Source organism: Onychostoma macrolepis, chromosome 08, assembly GCF_012432095.1.
Source record: "Onychostoma macrolepis isolate SWU-2019 chromosome 08, ASM1243209v1, whole genome shotgun sequence".
Lineage (NCBI taxonomy): Eukaryota > Metazoa > Chordata > Actinopteri > Cypriniformes > Cyprinidae > Onychostoma > Onychostoma macrolepis.
This window is the reverse complement of record NC_081162.1, coordinates 25,937,106-25,956,386: the sequence shown is the minus strand read 5'-3', so window position 1 is coordinate 25,956,386 and position 19,281 is coordinate 25,937,106. Positions and strand designations below refer to the sequence as shown.

Genomic DNA, 19,281 nt, shown 5'->3' with positions numbered 1-19,281 from the left:
ACCTGTGCAGTAATCATGCTGTCTAATCAGCATCTTTTGTGTACATAGAAAAAAATAGGCCTTTTGTGTACATAGAAAAAGTCTTAGATCTTTGAGTTCAGCTCATGAAAAATGGGGGCAAAAACAAAAGTGTTGTGTTTATAATTTTGTTCAGTGTAGTTTTATTATCAGGGTTCACCTTCTTTCTTAAAAACTGACAATGAACTGAGAGGCTTTCTAAAACAAGTTATTTATTCATAAAATATTCTCTGTAATGCCAATAAAATCACAAAAATTTAAATAAGTTAAATCCAGTGGCATAACATTAAACATTAAAGATGAAAACTTTGTAATGGTGCTTTATTCACATCATACACAAATGTTTTTAAATTTAAAAATGAAACTTTTTTATTTCAAGAATGGATTGAAACAGTAACGTTAATGTGTTTCCTCAAAAAAATATCTAAAATCCCATCATTAAGGACAGATTTGAACCCTAGTGCAATCCATCTCAAGAGCTATAAAATATAAAACAGCATGTGGCATGTTTTGAGTAGTTTTTCTTGCCTCAGGCTTTGCTTGTTGCAACAACCTGTAACTCAATACAGCATACTAATATAACAACTGAACTGAGACCTGTTTGCATTACAAATAATGGCATTAAATCCAAGATAAAGTGATTCTCATTACACGAGACTATCATACTAGTTCATGAATTCCAATCACCTTCTATGAAAATATTACAAAATGAGGCTGTCAAAGTCATTTTGACGTGGCAGACATCAGCGGCGCTGCAGGAAAACCAGGTTCAAAGCTCTGTCAGATCAACCGGCTGATAGCCCGTCACCGCCGCTCAGTCATCAAAGTCAGGGATGTCATCGTAGGAATAACCGCGATAACCCTTGGAGGCGTAATAGGCGATGCGCAGGTGGTAAAACCCAGGAAGAAAGACCAGGATTCCAATAACCAGGACTGGGATGGTGCGATCGCGGTGCTGTGAGTGACAGAAAGACAGAAATGTCGACTTTAAGAGCTCGCCGGGTCAAATGTGTTTTTTCCTCATTAATGTACACACAGCACCCCATATTGACAGAAAACACAGAATTGTTGACATTTTGCAGATTTATTAAAAAGAAAACTGAAATATCACATGGTCCTAAGTATTCAGACCCCTTAAATGTTTCACTCTTTGTTATATTGCAGCCATTTGCTAAAATCATTTAAGTTCATTTTTTTTCCTCATTAATGTACACACAGCACCCCATATTGACAGAAAACACAGAATTGTTGACATTTTGCAGATTTATTAAAAAGAAAAACTGAAATATCACATGGTCCTAAGTATTCAGACCCCTTAAATGTTTCACTCTTTGTTATATTGCAGCCATTTGCTAAAATCATTTAAGTTCATTTTTTTTCCTCATTAATGTACACACAGCACCCCATATTGACAGAAAACACAGAATTGTTGACATTTTGCAGATTTATTAAAAAGAAAACTGAAATATCACATGGTCCTAAGTATTCAGACCCCTTAAATGTTTCACTCTTTGTTATATTGCAGCCATTTGCTAAAATCATTTAAGTTCATTTTTTCCTCATTAATGTACACACAGCACCCCATATTGACAGAAAACACAGAATTGTTGACATTTTGCAGATTTATTAAAAAGAAAACTGAAATATCACATGGTCCTAAGTATTCAGACCCCTTAAATGTTTCACTCTTTGTTATATTGCAGCCATTTGCTAAAATCATTTAAGTTCATTTTTTCCTCATTAATGTACACACAGCACCCCATATTGACAGAAAACACAGAATTGTTGACATTTTGCAGATTTATTAAAAAGAAAACTGAAATATCACATGGTCCTAAGTATTCAGACCCCTTAAATGTTTCACTCTTTGTTATATTGCAGCCATTTGCTAAAATCATTTAAGTTCATTTTTTTTCCTCATTAATGTACACACAGCACCCCATATTGACAGAAAACACAGAATTGTTGACATTTTGCAGATTTATTAAAAAGAAAACTGAAATATCACATGGTCCTAAGTATTCAGACCCCTTAAATGTTTCACTCTTTGTTATATTGCAGCCATTTGCTAAAATCATTTAAGTTCATTTTTTTTCCTCATTAATGTACACACAGCACCCCATATTGACAGAAAACACAGAATTGTTGACATTTTGCAGATTTATTAAAAAGAAAACTGAAATATCACATGGTCCTAAGTATTCAGACCCCTTAAATGTTTCACTCTTTGTTATATTGCAGCCATTTGCTAAAATCATTTAAGTTCATTTTTTTTCCTCATTAATGTACACACAGCACCCCATATTGACAGAAAACACAGAATTGTTGACATTTTGCAGATTTATTAAAAAGAAAACTGAAATATCACATGGTCCTAAGTATTCAGACCCCTTAAATGTTTCACTCTTTGTTATATTGCAGCCATTTGCTAAAATCATTTAAGTTCATTTTTTTTCCTCATTAATGTACACACAGCACCCCATATTGACAGAAAACACAGAATTGTTGACATTTTGCAGATTTATTAAAAAGAAAACTGAAATATCACATGGTCCTAAGTATTCAGACCCCTTAAATGTTTCACTCTTTGTTATATTGCAGCCATTTGCTAAAATCATTTAAGTTCATTTTTTTTCCTCATTAATGTACACACAGCACCCCATATTGACAGAAAACACAGAATTGTTGACATTTTGCAGATTTATTAAAAAGAAAACTGAAATATCACATGGTCCTAAGTATTCAGACCCCTTAAATGTTTCACTCTTTGTTATATTGCAGCCATTTGCTAAAATCATTTAAGTTCATTTTTTTTCCTCATTAATGTACACACAGCACCCCATATTGACAGAAAACACAGAATTGTTGACATTTTTGCAGATTTATTAAAAAGAAAACTGAAATATCACATGGTCCTAAGTATTCAGACCCCTTAAATGTTTCACTCTTTGTTATATTGCAGCCATTTGCTAAAATCATTTAAGTTCATTTTTTTTCCTCATTAATGTACACACAGCACCCCATATTGACAGAAAACACAGAATTGTTGACATTTTTGCAGATTTATTAAAAAGAAAACTGAAATATCACATGGTCCTAAGTATTCAGACCCCTTAAATGTTTCACTCTTTGTTATATTGCAGCCATTTGCTAAAATCATTTAAGTTCATTTTTTTTCCTCATTAATGTACACACAGCACCCCATATTGACAGAAAACACAGAATTGTTGACATTTTTGCAGATTTATTAAAAAGAAAACTGAAATATCACATGGTCCTAAGTATTCAGACCCCTTAAATGTTTCACTCTTTGTTATATTGCAGCCATTTGCTAAAATCATTTAAGTTCATTTTTTTTCCTCATTAATGTACACACAGCACCCCATATTGACAGAAAACACAGAATTGTTGACATTTTTGCAGATTTATTAAAAAGAAAACTGAAATATCACATGGTCCTAAGTATTCAGACCCTTTGCTCAGTATTTAGTAGAAGCACCCTTTGATCTAATACAGCCATGAGTCTTTTGGGAAAGATGCAACAAGTTTTTCACACCTGGATTTGGGGATCCTCTGCCATTCCTCCTTGCAGATCCTCTCCAGTTCTGTCAGGTTGGATGGTAGCGTTGGTGGACAGCCATTTTAGGTCTCTCCAGAGATGCTCAATTGGGTTTAAGTCAGGGCTCTGGCTGGGCCATTCAAGAACAGTCACGGAGTTGTTGTGAAGCCACCCTTCGTTATTTTAGCTGTGTGCTTAGGGTCATTGTCTTGTTGAAGGTAAACCTTCGCCCAGTCTGAGGTCCTGAGCACTCTGGAGAAGGTTTTCGTCCAGGATATCCCTGTACTTGGCCGCATTCATCTTTCCCTCGATTGCAACCAGTCGTCCTGTCCCTGCAGCTGAAAAACACCCCACAGCATGATGCTGCCACCACCATGCTTCACTGTTGGGACTGTATTGACAGGTGATGAGCAGTGCCTGGTTTTCTCCACACATACCGCTTAGAATTAAGGCCAAAGTTCTATCTTGGTCTCATCAGACCAGAGAATCTTATTTCTCACCATCTTGGAGTCCTCCATGTGGGCTTTCATGTGTCTTGCACTGAGGAGAGGCTTCCGTCGGGCCACTCTGCCATAAAGCCCCGACTGGTGGAGGGCTGCAGTGATGGTTCACCTTCTTTCTTAAAACTGACAATGAACTGAGAGGCTTTCTAAAACAAGTTATTTATTCATAAAATATTCTCTGTAATGCCAATAAAATCACAAAAATTTAAATAAGTTAAATCCAGTGGCATAACATTAAACATTAAAGATGAAAACTTTGTAATGGTGCTTTATTCACATCATACACAAATGTTTTAAATTTAAAATGAAACTTTTATTTCAAGAATGGATTGAAACAGTAACGTTAATGTGTTTCCTCAAAAAAATATCTAAAATCCCATCATTAAGGACAGATTTGAACCCTAGTGCAATCCATCTCAAGAGCTATAAAATATAAAACAGCATGTGGCATGTTTTTGAGTAGTTTTTCTTGCCTCAGGCTTTGCTTGTTGCAACAACCTGTAACTCAATACAGCATACTAATATAACAACTGAACTGAGACCTGTTTGCATTACAAATAATGGCATTAAATCCAAGATAAAGTGATTCTCATTACACGAGACTATCATACTAGTTCATGAATTCCAATCACCTTCTGAGTCTATGAAAATGTTACAAAATGAGGCTGTCAAAGTCATTTTGACGTGGCAGACATCAGCGGCGCTGCAGGAAAACCAGGTTCAAAGCTCTGTCAGATCAACCGGCTGATAGCCCGTCACCGCCGCTCAGTCATCAAAGTCAGGGATGTCATCGTAGGAATAACCGCGATAACCCTTGGAGGCGTAATAGGCGATGCGCAGGTGGTAAAACCCAGGAAGAAAGACCAGGATTCCAATAACCAGGACTGGGATGGTGCGATCGCGGTGCTGTGAGTGACAGAAAGACAGAAATGTCGACTTTAAGAGCTCGCCGGGTCAAATGTGTGCACAGATCATTAATAATTGTCAAAAAAATGTGTTTTCTGAGGACCTCAAAGTCTGTCATACACTGATCAATCTATAGGATATTTTGTATTTTCATTTTCTACAACTTTTTTTTTTCCAAGTGACCTTTAAATGTTGCCTATTTCAGACCATTTCTTAATGCATCGATTTATTCATTTGAATAGATTTTTATAATGCACAATTATGACTAATGTTGAGTTAAAAATCACATAAATTCCAATCTGACTATGCAAACTGATCAAAAACATATTAGTAAACAAATACAATTGTGTTCAAGTGGCCCTTTAAATATGACCAATTTCAGAGTATTTTTGCATTCATTTTCAAAATTTTAATAGATACTTTATAGTGCACAAATATGACAGATATCAAGTTAAATAAAATAAAATCACATAAATTCCAACCTGGCTGTTAAAAATTGATATATAACTGATTATATATATATATATGTATGTGTGTGTGTGTGTATATATATATATATATATATATATATATATATATATATATATATATATATATATATATATTATACACACACATATATACTGTATATATACACTGTGTGCAGAATTATTAGGCAAGTTGATATTCTGGTCATATTTTTTCCAAGAACATTTGACCAATTCAAACCACATCAATCTTAATAGCTACTATTGATTTTGTATTTAATAATTTGTAAGTGATATATAATTGTCCATGAAGGCTGATAGTCAGAAACTTCTTATTTCAGGTGTGCAGAATTATTAGGCAGGTTTTCCTTTACAGATAAAATGAGCCAAAAAGAGATTGAACTCAAGAATAAAAGTTAAAAATTATTAAATGCCCATGAGAAGGATGCAATACTAATGCAATAATAGAATTAGCAAAGTTAAGGCATGACCATTGGGCAGCGAAATGCTCATTGGGTCAGCACGGTCAGAAAAAACAGGTTGAGAGGAAAAGACACGTTAACTGCAAAAGAATTAAGAATTAAGGTGAAGAATTAGTTGAGAAACCATCAGGAACCATTTAGTCTCCAGCACCATCATTTTCCAGAACTGCAACCTTCCTGGAGTCTTCACAAGTGCAAGGTGTCAGGTTCTCAGAGACTTTGCTTGGGTAAAAAATTATTTCACTTAATAAGAATAACATGCTGAAGTGTTGTGAAATACATGAAGACTGATTTTGTATAGGCCTTATGGACAGATAAGTTGAGAGTGACTCTTGAAGGACCAGCATCACATCCTCTTGTACCACTGTTTGAAGAATTTATCTTCCAGAATCTGGCAGTACGTTTTGGGAGCTCATTTTAGTTCATCTCCTATCCTGAAAAGTCTGTCTTGCAGGATTGATTAAAAATGAGCTCCTAAAACTTACTGCCAGATTCTGGAAGATAAATTCTTCAAACAGTGGTACAAGAGGATGTGATGCTGGTCCTTCAAGAGTCACTCACAACTTATCTGTCCATAAAGCCTATACAAAATCAGTCTTCATGTATTTCACAACACTTCAGCATGTTATTCTTATTAAGTGAAATAATTTTTTACCCAAGCAAAGTCTCTGAGAACCTGACACCTTGTAATTCTGGAGACTCCAGGAAGGTTGCAGTTCTGGAAAATGATGGTGCTGGAGACTAAATGGTTCCTGATGGTTTCTCACCTAATTCTTCACCTTAATTCTTAATTCTTTTGCAGTTAAGGTGTCTTTTCTTCTCCACCTGTTTTTTCTGACCGTGCTGACCCAATGAGCATTTCGCTGCCCAGTGGTCATGCCTTAACTTTGCTAATTCTATTATTGCATTAGTATTGCATCCTTCTCATGGGCATTTAATAATTGTTTTACTTTTATTCTTGAGTTCAATCTCATTTTTGGCTCATTTTATCTGTAAAAGAAAACCTGCCTAATAATTCTGCACACCTGAAATAAGGAGTTTTTGACTTTCAGCCTTCATGAGCAATTATATATCACTTATAAATGATTAAATACAAAATTGATAGTAGTTACTAAGATTGATGTGGTTTGGAATTGGTAAAATGTTCTTGGAAAAAAAATATGACCAGAATATCAACTTGCCTAATAATTCTGCACACAGTGTATACTATTTAAATCATGCAAGAATAACTGTTTAAATCATTCAAAAATGTCACTATAAAAATATCAGATATGTACTGTATCTGTGTTATTTCAAAATATGAAAGCGGCCAAGATCAGAATTTTTAAAAGTCATGTTTAATTGCCAAAGATAAGTGTTTTCCAAGGACCTCAAAGTTTGTCATCTACTGATCAATCTATAGTGCAAAGGGTATTTTGTATTATCATTTTTCTCCTTAAATATATGTATTTTTTGTTCAAGTGGCCCATTTCAGAGTAATTTGTATTTTAATGAATCTATTACAAATGCATTTATTTTAATTGATTCTTTACAACACAATTCTGACAAATGGCAAGTTAAAAATCACTACAAAATCAAATACATACCAGGGTTTTTGCAAATATGAAAGTGGTCCAGTTTAAAAAGTTTTTTTATAATCTCATTGTCTGCTAAAATATATATAGATTTTATATATAATTCAGAGTATGGGTATTTTAATGAATCGATTTCTTAATTTTTTATAGTCCACAATTATGATGAACGTCAAATTAAAAATCACAAATTCCAACCTGAATATTCAAACATTATTACAAAATTTAGATATGCATCAAGGTTATTTCCAGATATGAAAGTGGCCCAGAGTGGAGGTTACATTTTTTTCCCCGTCACAATGTCATCCATATTACAATTAATCTTTTGAGGCACATTATACTGCAGTGTGAAATAAAAATAAATACTGGTAGACTGAATGAAAATGTTTGCTTGGATTAGGTTTCCATTAGCTGGACTAAGTGAAGAAATGAACATCTTGAACATCTTGCTGGAGGATTAACCTCCACATCAGGTGTACACTACAGTAATCTCACCACATTCTGCCATGCACTTAAAACACTTGCAGAACTTCAATGCAGGATGATAAACTGACTGACTGAATATGATGGTAATGCATTTAGCTGTAAAAAGCTGTAAGACTAGAGGAACTGTGCTTCTCACATTGATTGATTCATTTGATTAAGTCTTCTCAAATCATTAGTAATTACTAGATAAAGATTTTTTTTTTTTTTTATAATTTTGAATCAAGACATTCTACATTAGAACAATAAAGTAGCAATAGCATAAACTCTATATTCATTTTAGAAACTTCCACTTTTTCAGGCCTACATAAAGCTGAAGCAAATTACTTAATCAAAAATGTATTTCATTTTAATTAATCAAAAATAATTTTAAGATGAAGTTTTAAAATTACCAGTGCTATATTAATTTCACTATACTATTATAGTTTTATTTATATTTTGAATTTGTTTTTTAATTTTTCCATTTTAATTTTAAAGTTTTAGTAACTCTAGTAACATTTTTGAAAGTTTTAGTTTAAACATACATATATGTTAGTTTTAGTTATTTTAATGCATTAAGCTGAATGAAAATGAGACATGTTGCCTTAAACTAAACTAAAATGTAATATATAAATAAAAAGTTTATTTTATTTCAAGTAACTGTTTTTTTAATGGATTAATTTTAGTTAACTGTAATAAAGTTACTAAAAATAAAATCATAATAAAAATAAATTAAAGCTACATAAAATATTTTAATAAAAACTGGAAAAAAAGACAACCACATAGCTTAGATTCAAATTAAAATGAAAATAGAATTTGAAAATAGAAATATAAAAGCTAATTAAATATACTAATAAATACTATAACAATAGTATATGAATAATACTAATACCGCTGCCTTGCCTGTAAAACACAATTAAGTTGTTGAAAACCTTTTTGTATTTTCCTCTGTTGTGCCTTTAACTTTCTATAAAGCATACAAATGCAGCTGATAGTCTGTCAAGAAATACATTTATGCTGCAAATGGCCTTGAAGACTACGAGGCTGTTAGGATTATGCAAATCAAAAACATAAAACAACAGGCCAATGAAATCAAACTAATGCACACAAACAAATGCATGAGGAACGTGTCTAGAAATCCGAATGTGAAGCTAATAATGGCACAATCTGAAAAGGCAGAACATGAAAGCAAAGCATGGTGCTGTAATAATGTGCAATGGCACTCACATCATTAACTTCAAAGTATCCTGCTAACAGGAGGGATCCGATGATGATCAGAATGGAGCCAATGAGGAAGAGAACGGTTGCCAGGGCGATCGCTTTATAAGGGACTTTAGGTGGACTTTTCTTAAACTGAGAAGAGAGAGAACATTGATCAATATTACAACGCATTCATGCAGAATTTCATTTAACTGAATGTTTTAACTACTGTAAAACACAGGGAAATGCAATGAAAGACTGATTTATGTGTGATATTTAGTATTTATAAATATTAAATTAGATTTAGACTTTCATTCCTACCACCATTAGAATTTTTAAACAGAACTTTTAGATTAATTTTATAGGTTTTTCAAGGGTTGTGTGGGTTGTATCAGTAACATTTTTATTTTATTGTTGTTAAACCTTAGTCTAAAGACAATTTTCTACCCTTTTTTGAATCTGAATTTAGATTTATAATATTATTATTTATATGTCATAATATTACATTTATACTATTACAGTTTATATGTAATAAATATTTAAATTTATAAACAAATGTTGTTATGTTACATGTGACTGTTATTGTTAACTTAAACTATCAAAAATTTTCATTAATTGAAATAAAGCTGAAAATAAGTTGTTATTATTTTTAACTTGTTATAAATATTTAAATTCACAAACGTACTGCATAATGTTTGTAATACATACACACATATAACGTAGACAAATATATAAAGAGACAGATATGTATTAATATTAATTAATTAATCCCTGGAAATGGCAAATATGAAAGTGAGCAACAAAGATTTGCATATTTAAGTGCATTAAAAGCCTTTTTTCCTCTCACCTGGAGATCAATGTATCCATCATCATCACTGGCTAGTTTGGAGTATCTGACACCACTGTTTATAGTGTTTCGAGCTGGCATCTTCTCAAATTTGAGTTTATTCAGTCTGATTCAGAAGCACATTCATTCAATACTTCATCATTAACACATACCAATGAAAACAATCAGGTAACGTTATATACATTAGACCATTATCTATGTTACTGACCTACTAAATCAGGTCGAATAGCAATGCAGTACTGCATGTAGAAAAAATATTGAAATGTCTAATTGTGTCAATATAAACATGTTTAACTGGTTTTGCTTGCTAAATTACCTTGAACGTGATATTTCAGCCTCGGAATAGTCTGATGGCGATTTTCCTGAAGTACAAGTCACAATGAAAATGATTTTTGATTCCGCATTTAAGTCATTTTAAGCTAGAATTAATTAAAAACGTCATTACAGGTCATCTTGTGACAGTCGCACATGAGATTATGTTTATAAACGCACAGCTTCCGGATATAACAAGCACGCATGCGCCCTCTCCTGGCGTCTTCCGGGTTCACATCAAACCGCGCATGCGCTTTGAATAGTTCACGATACACAACCACACGAGGGAGCTCTATCATAGAAAAACATGAATTTCTCGATTACCACCTGTCTTTGGTAAGTGAGTTTTATGAAATATAAATAGTGGATTTAAACAAAGAATTTGAAAGGTTATTTTGGTGGAATTTAGAACAGAAAATCAGAAAATTGGGGTTTATGTGTGAGATGTAAAAGAAATATAGCGTCTAGACGTATAAGTGATTGAATGTAGGCTAAATCACGACCAACACATCAAACAATATCTATAATCCCATAAATATTGCAAAACGCAGTGAATAACTTTTTAATGACTACAATGAATATGTAAAAAAATTATTTTTTAATTCAAATTCATTCAAGATAAATCTTGAAACTAACGTGTAAGGTCACATATTTTCATAAATATGGCAAAATAAATATAATATTTAATATTTATTTAAATTATATTTTTCATAAATATTGCAAGTAAATCTTTACAACAAGTAATTTGATTTTGTAGAAAATATTGACGGAAAAAAATAGTTTGTTTTTCTAGAAAAAGCTACAGGATTTGGGCCTAGGTTTTTTAGAAAGAAACTTTCTAAGAAAGTTAATGTAACTCTTGAAACTAGTCTGCAAGGTCACACTTTTCATATAGACAGAGATGAATATGCCTTTGAATATCTGTCTCTGTTTCTGAATGCTGTCAAATCACTATAGAAACACTCATCACTGCATTTCATCACTGAATGATGATCAGGCTGCTTTGCTTGAAAGAAATTATACAACAGCAGATGTGTCTATTGCTTTTCCCCTGCATGTTTCCTGGATGTTTGCTCAGCTGCGTTGAAGGTTAAAAAGTGACATTGATTGGAAAGCAGAGAAATGACTCATGTTGAGGTCAGTTTGAACACCCAACATAATTTCATGACGTACAGTCTGCAGTAAACAACTAAAAAACAGTGTCCACCCTCCATCTAACGAGCTCAGCTAATTAGCAATTTTGAAATAATTAGATCCCTAATGAACAAAAAGATCCAGCGGCACTGCATGCTTATTGCTGGGAGACAATTTTCAGAAAGCAATGGTTACCGTTCCATCTGATTTGTTTCTTTGTCTATTTATCTCCTTTTGTCTTCTAGAACAGGGGTTCTTCAAGAGTGTTTAAAGAAAAATTGTGTAAAAAAAATTTACACATAAATAAAAATAAGATTTAACTAAAGAAATTAATACAAATCTGTGATAAAAATGTATTCAAATAAATACAGTAATACAGTGCAGTACTATGTGAGTAGGAAAAATAATATTCTATTACAAAAAATGATAAATGCATATAACGTAACAAACTCTGTAATCACGCATGCATAAAAAAAATGTTCAGAGAAAAATGTGTACAAATGTAAAAGTAAATAATGTTAAAAATAAGATTAAATAAATAATAAAATAAAAAATAAGTCAGTGATATACTATTGATTTAAATGAATAAATACTAAGATAAGAAAAAAACATTGTTAATGACTATTAACCTGTTGGGTTGCAAGTCTGTTCATTATTTTATCAAAAATAGCGAAAAATGCACATAATTGTCTACAACATGCATAGTTATGATTACAAATAGAAAAGTTAAGAGAAAAAAACTGTAAAAAAAAATGTACAAATAAATAACAACAACAACAAAAATCAGTAATAAAATTATGTTAATTAAATAAGATATGACTAAGATGATTAAAGAATAAAGATTAAATTAAAGATTGACAACTGTTATAGAACATTGATTCTTAACTGATGGGTTGCAACTCTGTTCATTATTTTATCAAAAAGAATTCTAAATGTACAATAGAGTGCAAAAAGCTCTATAATCATTGCATGGTTATAATTGCAAAAAGAAAGGAAAATAATAAATAATAAAACAAAAAATCTGTGATAAAAATTGATTTAAATAAATAATATATGATTATTATTAAAGATTGACAACTCCTATTCTAGAACAGATATTCTTAACAGGTGGGTTGCAAGTCTGTTCATTATTTTATCAAAAATAATTATAAATGCACATAATAGAGTGCAACAAACTCTATAATCGTGCACAGTTCAAATGCCAAAATGCATCTAAGAGATACAGAGAAAATGAATGTTTTGTTGTTAACGTAAAATGGTGTTCATCCAATAAAGCCTGGCAGTAATTGCTAGGTAGAATCTAGTCAGATTTTGAAAAGGTCCTCCCAAACAGCACTGAATTAAATTCAGCTTCACTTGCAACGAGCATAAACTTGGTTTGTGTCGACCACAGTGTGTTGTGTGCTGTGAATTATAGGCTGCCAAGAGCACGAAACCATGGGAATTGAATTTTAACATTGTAGTACCCAGTTGATATATAAAAACCAAAACCAGCTGAGAGCCACCAGTGAGGGATAAAGGTTGATCCGACACGTTTACAGCCTCTGTTCTTTTGTTTTGCTCTCTTTCAGATGGATTAAGCGGATTGGTTCCAGGACAGAGATGTACAGCTGCTCTTAGACAGACCATTTCATAACACACAACATCAGAAATGAGTTTGGTAATGGCCCCATTCAGCATTAATTACGCCATCTAGCCGCTGGCTTCACCCCACCATCACCCTGAAATGCTCCACTGCACCATCAAACAGCAGAAGGGTAAAAAAGGTTCACTTGCACAACGGGAGTCAATATATGGATCGCAATGTGGATGGTGGTCTTATTTAAAGTCTGGGAGACGGGGATCGATTCAGACGCTGGACCACTGATCCATCACATCTTTCACTGTGGGCGCTGTCTGTGGTCTGGGCTTTGCTGTCAAGTCTATTGTCTTGACCACGTTTTACGGACCAGCGAGTATTTGTTTAACGTTTGGAGTCGGGGTTGTGTTGAATTAACATTGATCAGACCAAGCCTGCGAGCTAGGAATGGAATCTAAAGCACTAGAGTAATTAAACCTTATTATGAAACAGCTATTTTTGGGCCTGGGTTCCGGTTGTGCTAAAATACAGCATATATAGTCAAAGGAACTCTACCTTCTAGCAGAAAGGGATGCTGTTTTTGTACTATGTCAAAAATTTGGTGTAGAAACAATTTTCACTAGTAACATTCACAATTAATTACAAAGAAATGGCAAGTAACACATTGAATTATATGTAAAAATTTTGAATTAGAAAGACTGAAATAGTATTTTCTGAAATAGTATTTTTTGAAATAGTATTTTTAAAACGTACACTAGTAATTTAAGAAAGCTCTCAGAATTCGAAGAAAAAAGCTAAGAATATATACTGTACAAGTCAAAAGTACAAGATATAAACTCAGAATAAACATAAATTCTGAGGAAAAAAGTCAGATTTGTGAGATATAAACTTGCAATTGCCTGAAAAAATGATAAAAGCGTATTATTTTTAATTCAGTGCTGAAACAAACAAAAAAACTCAATTGTGACATGTAAACTCAGAAACGTGAGTTCAAAGTTCACAATTTTTTCTCTAAAATAAAAATTATTATTATTATATAAAAAAGACAAAAAGTCAGAAATGCAAGGAAAATCTGAGATAAAAAAGTTGCAAAAAAAGATCTGTGAGATAAAAAGAAGTTCCATAATATTCTTTACTCTATTTAGAACTTCCAATATGTATATATATATTATGGTGTGGTAATCCCTTTTTAAAATCAATAAGGCACCCATAATACTAATAGAGTCATGCATGCCTAATAACACCGTTTAGTGATGATAATATCTTCAGTATAACAACCTCTCGTACCTTATTGCTTAAATATGCCATTTTCATGCATAAAATCATGGTGGTTCACAGAGGTCAGAGAAAAGCTGTGGTTTTACTGCGGTCTCCTGTTTTAAGCCCTCATGAATACAGCTCCTGTGATAAGCAGCGCTTAATTATCTAAGGGGTCGATTGAAAGCACAGGGCTGACAAAATGATTCCTCTCTGCAGCTCACGTCAGCTATGATGGGCATCGCTGCTGCCACATTCACATGGTTCAAAACATGATTTTTGTGTGTGTGTGTGTGTGTGTGTGTGTGTGTGAGAGTGTGAATTCTTGTGTCGGATGTCTGGTGGGAAAGTTGAAGTGATATTTCATTTTGCCTCTTGGTAGCAGTGTTATTTCAGTATTTTTTAATATACTATTAGTTTTTAATAATATTTTGAATTAAATTTTTATACTGTGTTTAAATTTTAATTTTAGTTAAATTTGCTTTTGCTTTTGTCATTATTTATTATTTAGAGGTTATCTTTAATTTATTCTATTTTTGTTTAGTTTTTATTTATTTTATATCCAGTTTTTCATCTTATACTTATACTTGCAATTAACAAAAATGTGTTAATAGTTTCAGTTTTGGATGTATTAGGTGTGAATCTCACAAGGTTTTGATCAAAAGAACAAAAGTAATCATATCACAATTTGTCTGTTAATTTAGATTTTTACATAATGCATATTTTACATCAAGATTATTTTCATGGCAATTAAGCACATTCACCACCCAAATTTTCATTGCTGTAATATGACATTTTTAAAATATATTTCTCATACTCAGTGATGATTCTCATTATTTTTTAATTGAAATCAGTATGAATTAAAGGTAGTATAACAAATACGAAAATGATATATAAATACCATTTAAATAATATCTAATTATTTTTATTTCATTATAGTAATGCACTTTTTGTGTGTGCTGTAATAAGAATTATTTTTATTTTGATTTATTTTATATCTAATTTGTTATATTTTTAACAATTATATTTCTATTTTATATTGTCATTAAATTAATGTCTCAATGCATTGTCTTGCATTGTGGAATGAGTTGGAAATATGTCAAGTTTTGTGACATTTATGTTGTGTGTGTTTCATGCAGCCAAAATAATGTTATTCATTATTGTTTCTTTATTGCTTTATATATATATAGTCAGATTATATTATCTTACTCCACACAGTCTGATCCATTTAATTTGCACACCGAAGGGGAATGAGAATAGCATTCAGAGTAAGTAATGAGTATTTGGCTGCATTCTGTAATGTGTAGATCATATTTTCTCAGGTTCTTGGCTGCAGAGTTGAGGGCATGACTTAATGTATGAAAAAGTGATTTAATTTTAAAGAGGTTGTGTCATAATTTAGAAAATATCTGCATAGATACGTGCTTAGAAAGATGGTTAGTGCTCTGTAAATATAGTTTAAAAAAATTGCATTATACAGCAACAACAATGCATTATACAGGGTCCCCAAAAGTATTTGTCACACAGAAATGTCGGAATGGCATTGCATTAGGAGACAAAATACAAAAGCAAGTGTCATTTATTGTAAATAAAGATAGTAAAGAAAAGCATTTTGTGACTTTATGTTTGTTTTTGGTAATGTGTGAACTTGAGAAAAACTGACTACATCCACTAAAAATGAGTTAAAGAGATACTGAGAAGATACTTCTGCAGCGTATTGTTTTCATAGTTTATTATCCAATGCAACGGCATTCAAACATGAAGTGTGACTTAAGTGTCCAAATACATTTTTGGCACCCTGTATATTTCCAGTGAGTGTTAAAAACAGGAATACACTTAGCATCAATTCATCCAACATACTTTATTACTCCAGAAATGTAAACACTGTGCCAATCTCATCAGTCTTTCTTGGCATCTCCGGCCAGGTTATGACTTGTATTTGTGTGTGTGTGTGTGTGTGTGTGTGTATGAGTGTGCTTGTGTTTGTGTATTTGTGGGACTCAATGAATGTGTGTATGTCTGTGTGCTCTGTAATAACCTGAAAGTGTCCTGAGTTCTTGGTAGGTGGGTAAAAAGCAATAAAAACAACAGCAAAGTTAATCTCAAGGTCCACAACTTCCTGTTGTTGAATAATTGATGCAGTCTGAGCTGATAAAAGGAAACACTCGGAGACCCACAAACCCACTGCATCACTGAGACCGCCTGAGAATGTGTGCTGGTCACCTGAAATCCATTTGAAATCATTGACTGGAACATTATAGAAATACTTACAGAAATAGAAATATATAGAAAAACTTAAACTCCATTAACAACTCTAAAAAACTGTAAAAACATTAATGTTTTTGAAAGACTCATCAAGGCTGCATTTATTTGATCAAATATTATTACAATTTAAAATAACTGTTTTCCTTTTGAATATATTGTAAAATGTAATTTATTTCTGTGATGCAAAGCTGAATTTTCAGCATCATTACTCCAGTCTTCAGAGTCACATGATCCTTCAGAAGTCATTCTAATATGCTGATCTGCTGCTCAAGAAACATTTATTATTATTATCAATGTTGAAAACAGTTGTGCCGCTTTAATAGTTTTGTGGAAACCATGATACATTTGTCCAGGATATTTTGATGAATAGGAAGTTCAAAAGAACTTTTTTTTCCACGTTTTTTTTTGTTTTTTTGTAACAATATAAAATTGTTTCTTTTATTTTTACTGTTAGTTTGTGTATATTAAATAATTTACATACATACATTATATGTGTGTTTGTGTGTAAGTTACGTGTATGTATTTCAAATTTATATGTATGTAAACACACAAACGCACACACACACACACACACACACACATATATATATATATAATTTAAATAATTCGATCTGTAGAGTTATCTAATTGGCCATTTAATTTCTTTTTTTAACAGGACTACTTTTCCAGGTGGAAACACTAAGTGATCAATAAAACAAATGTAAAAATCCCACCGGCACATATACAGAAGGAGTGACTGGAGCCACATCCACAGATCAGAAGATCACCAAGACTTGCATCTTGGACTGGTTAGCAACCACGTAGAAATGAACTAGAAAGCAGCACCCAGAACACTTTAACATGACAGCAACAGGTTGCATGAATCACCACTCACATTTTTTTAGAAAAATGTAAAAATGAAGTGTTCTGCAGTAACTGATGTCAGGGTTTTGAGTGTTGGTGATATTTTTAGTCTGTAATCTAAGTGCATAGGGCCCACATCAGCAGGGATCCCACACCAATTTCATGAATTTAATTGGTTGGTAGAGCAAATGCAAATAGCTTGAGTGCGATTCCTCTAGAGGTTGTAAAAGATGCAGTTTAAGATGGCTTTAAAAGCTGATTTGCTTCTTTAGCGGTGTGGCGGATGACAGACTGTCCTCCCATGAACAGCCTTGTTATCATACTGCGTTCTAATGAGGCAGCGTCGTTGTTTGCTGTCTTGTTTCCAAGATGACGTCTTGCTGATAAAAGTGATTCAGAAACAAACGCAGGTACGAGAGGGCAGATTGTTGTTTTTGTAAAGTATTTCATAATTGATGGGCTGCTTTGATTTGATTTGTAGCCTGATGGATTTATCTGAAGTAATTGTGGTCATTAGGGAGAAAGCAAGTTTAAAAGCAGCGGACGGTCGACTGGTGGAGTGCTTTGATATTTTATGTAAGAGAAATAAATGAATATAAACACACACACACACAGACACATTCCCACAGGTGGCTTAACTGTGAGTTGTGGGGCTGTAAGCGCCGTCCAGAGTTTAGTAATTAAGTCTGAGTTCATTACGAGACAGCAAAGAGAACGCTGCAGTGAGAAATGAAAATGAAGTGGACGGACTGGAAAGGGCTTTAGGTGAGCTGTTAGATGCAAACCCTCTAATGACAGATTCGTGACACTCAAAGATACTTCATTAAAGACTCCCATGGGAATATAAAAAACACAAAGAATTTCTCAGTTGTTTCTCTTAAACATCTGCTTCAGTCTCCTGCTTCCAGCTAACAGGGAACGTTCTCACAACGTTTTTTAAACGTTATGTGAATGTTAGGACAAAACATTCTAAAAGTCATGTTTATGGAATGTTGATGTATGATGTTATTTGTAATTGAAAGTTCTAAGAAATGTTTAGAAATTTTAATTAAATATAACATAAAAATAACATTGTATTTTGGGTGAAAATAAAGTTAGCAGAAGGCTGTAAAAGCGTTTTTGTAACTTTTAAATAATATCATGATCTACAAAAAACCTGGACAATTCAACATTCTTAGAATATTAAAATAAAGTTAGTAGAACACAGTAAGAAATGTTTTTGTATCCTTTAAATAATGTTATAATCACAAAAAAAAAATTCTTAGAACATTAAAAGTAACATTCAAATAACGCCATATTTTGAGTGAAAAAAAAGTTAGTAGAATGCTGTAAAAAATGTTTTTGTAACCTTTAAACAACATGTAATTAAGTATTTTAGAAACATTTCTTAGCACTGTTCCACCAATGTTTTTATAACCTAAATTTGCTAGATGTTTCTCTCAAGAAATAGGTCTTGTTCATTTCACATCTTTTCTTTCAAATGATCTTAGCTATGTCTCAAATTGTATGTAGAGTTTCCAAGATACCAGTCTGCATTTAAAAGTCAAAGATCTCAATATAAACACAAACATTTCTTGTCAAATTCAAATTCAAATTCAAAGATGATTTGATCTGTTCTATCCACATTTCTCTAACTGTATGCAAATCAATTTCTACCTTTATAGGACTTTTAAGAGAAACATATGAAAGAAAGTTGATGCTCAAATAAAACAACATTACATCTCGGTATTCTTTATTACTGCCTCTTATGGAAACTGAAGTGATTAATTTCCGTTACTTTAGTTAAAATACATGTGGTTATTTCTAGGTGCATTAATGACATCAAACCAACTGTAAGGATGTTGCTATATGTATGGGATTTAATGTGTGCATGTGT

General features: G+C 32.5%; 1 protein-coding gene and 1 long non-coding RNA gene across 3 annotated transcripts; one reads left to right on the top strand and one right to left on the bottom strand.

Annotated features, from left to right (window-relative positions):
• Nucleotides 1–4,402: 4,402 nt before the first annotated feature.
• Nucleotides 4,403–10,537, bottom strand: tmem230b (transmembrane protein 230b). The gene is made up of 4 exons (XM_058784956.1): nt 10,332–10,537; nt 10,016–10,121; nt 9,196–9,321; nt 4,403–4,986 (listed from the first exon to the last, which is right to left on the bottom strand). The coding sequence occupies exons 2-4, from the start codon at nt 10,094–10,096 to the stop codon at nt 4,846–4,848; spliced, it is 348 nt and encodes a 115-aa protein (XP_058640939.1). The 5' UTR covers nt 10,097–10,121; nt 10,332–10,537; the 3' UTR covers nt 4,403–4,845.
• A 21-nt stretch (nt 10,538–10,558) lies between these two features.
• LOC131545804 (uncharacterized) lies at nt 10,559–18,315 on the top strand. Of its 2 annotated transcripts, none has more exons than XR_009272501.1 (3): nt 10,559–10,663; nt 13,033–13,218; nt 17,218–18,315. It is a non-coding gene; the product is annotated as an uncharacterized LOC131545804 (long non-coding RNA). The 2 variants fall into 2 exon arrangements; XR_009272502.1 differs by lacking the exon at nt 10,559–10,663 and adding an exon at nt 11,296–11,464.
• Nucleotides 18,316–19,281: the final 966 nt, after the last annotated feature.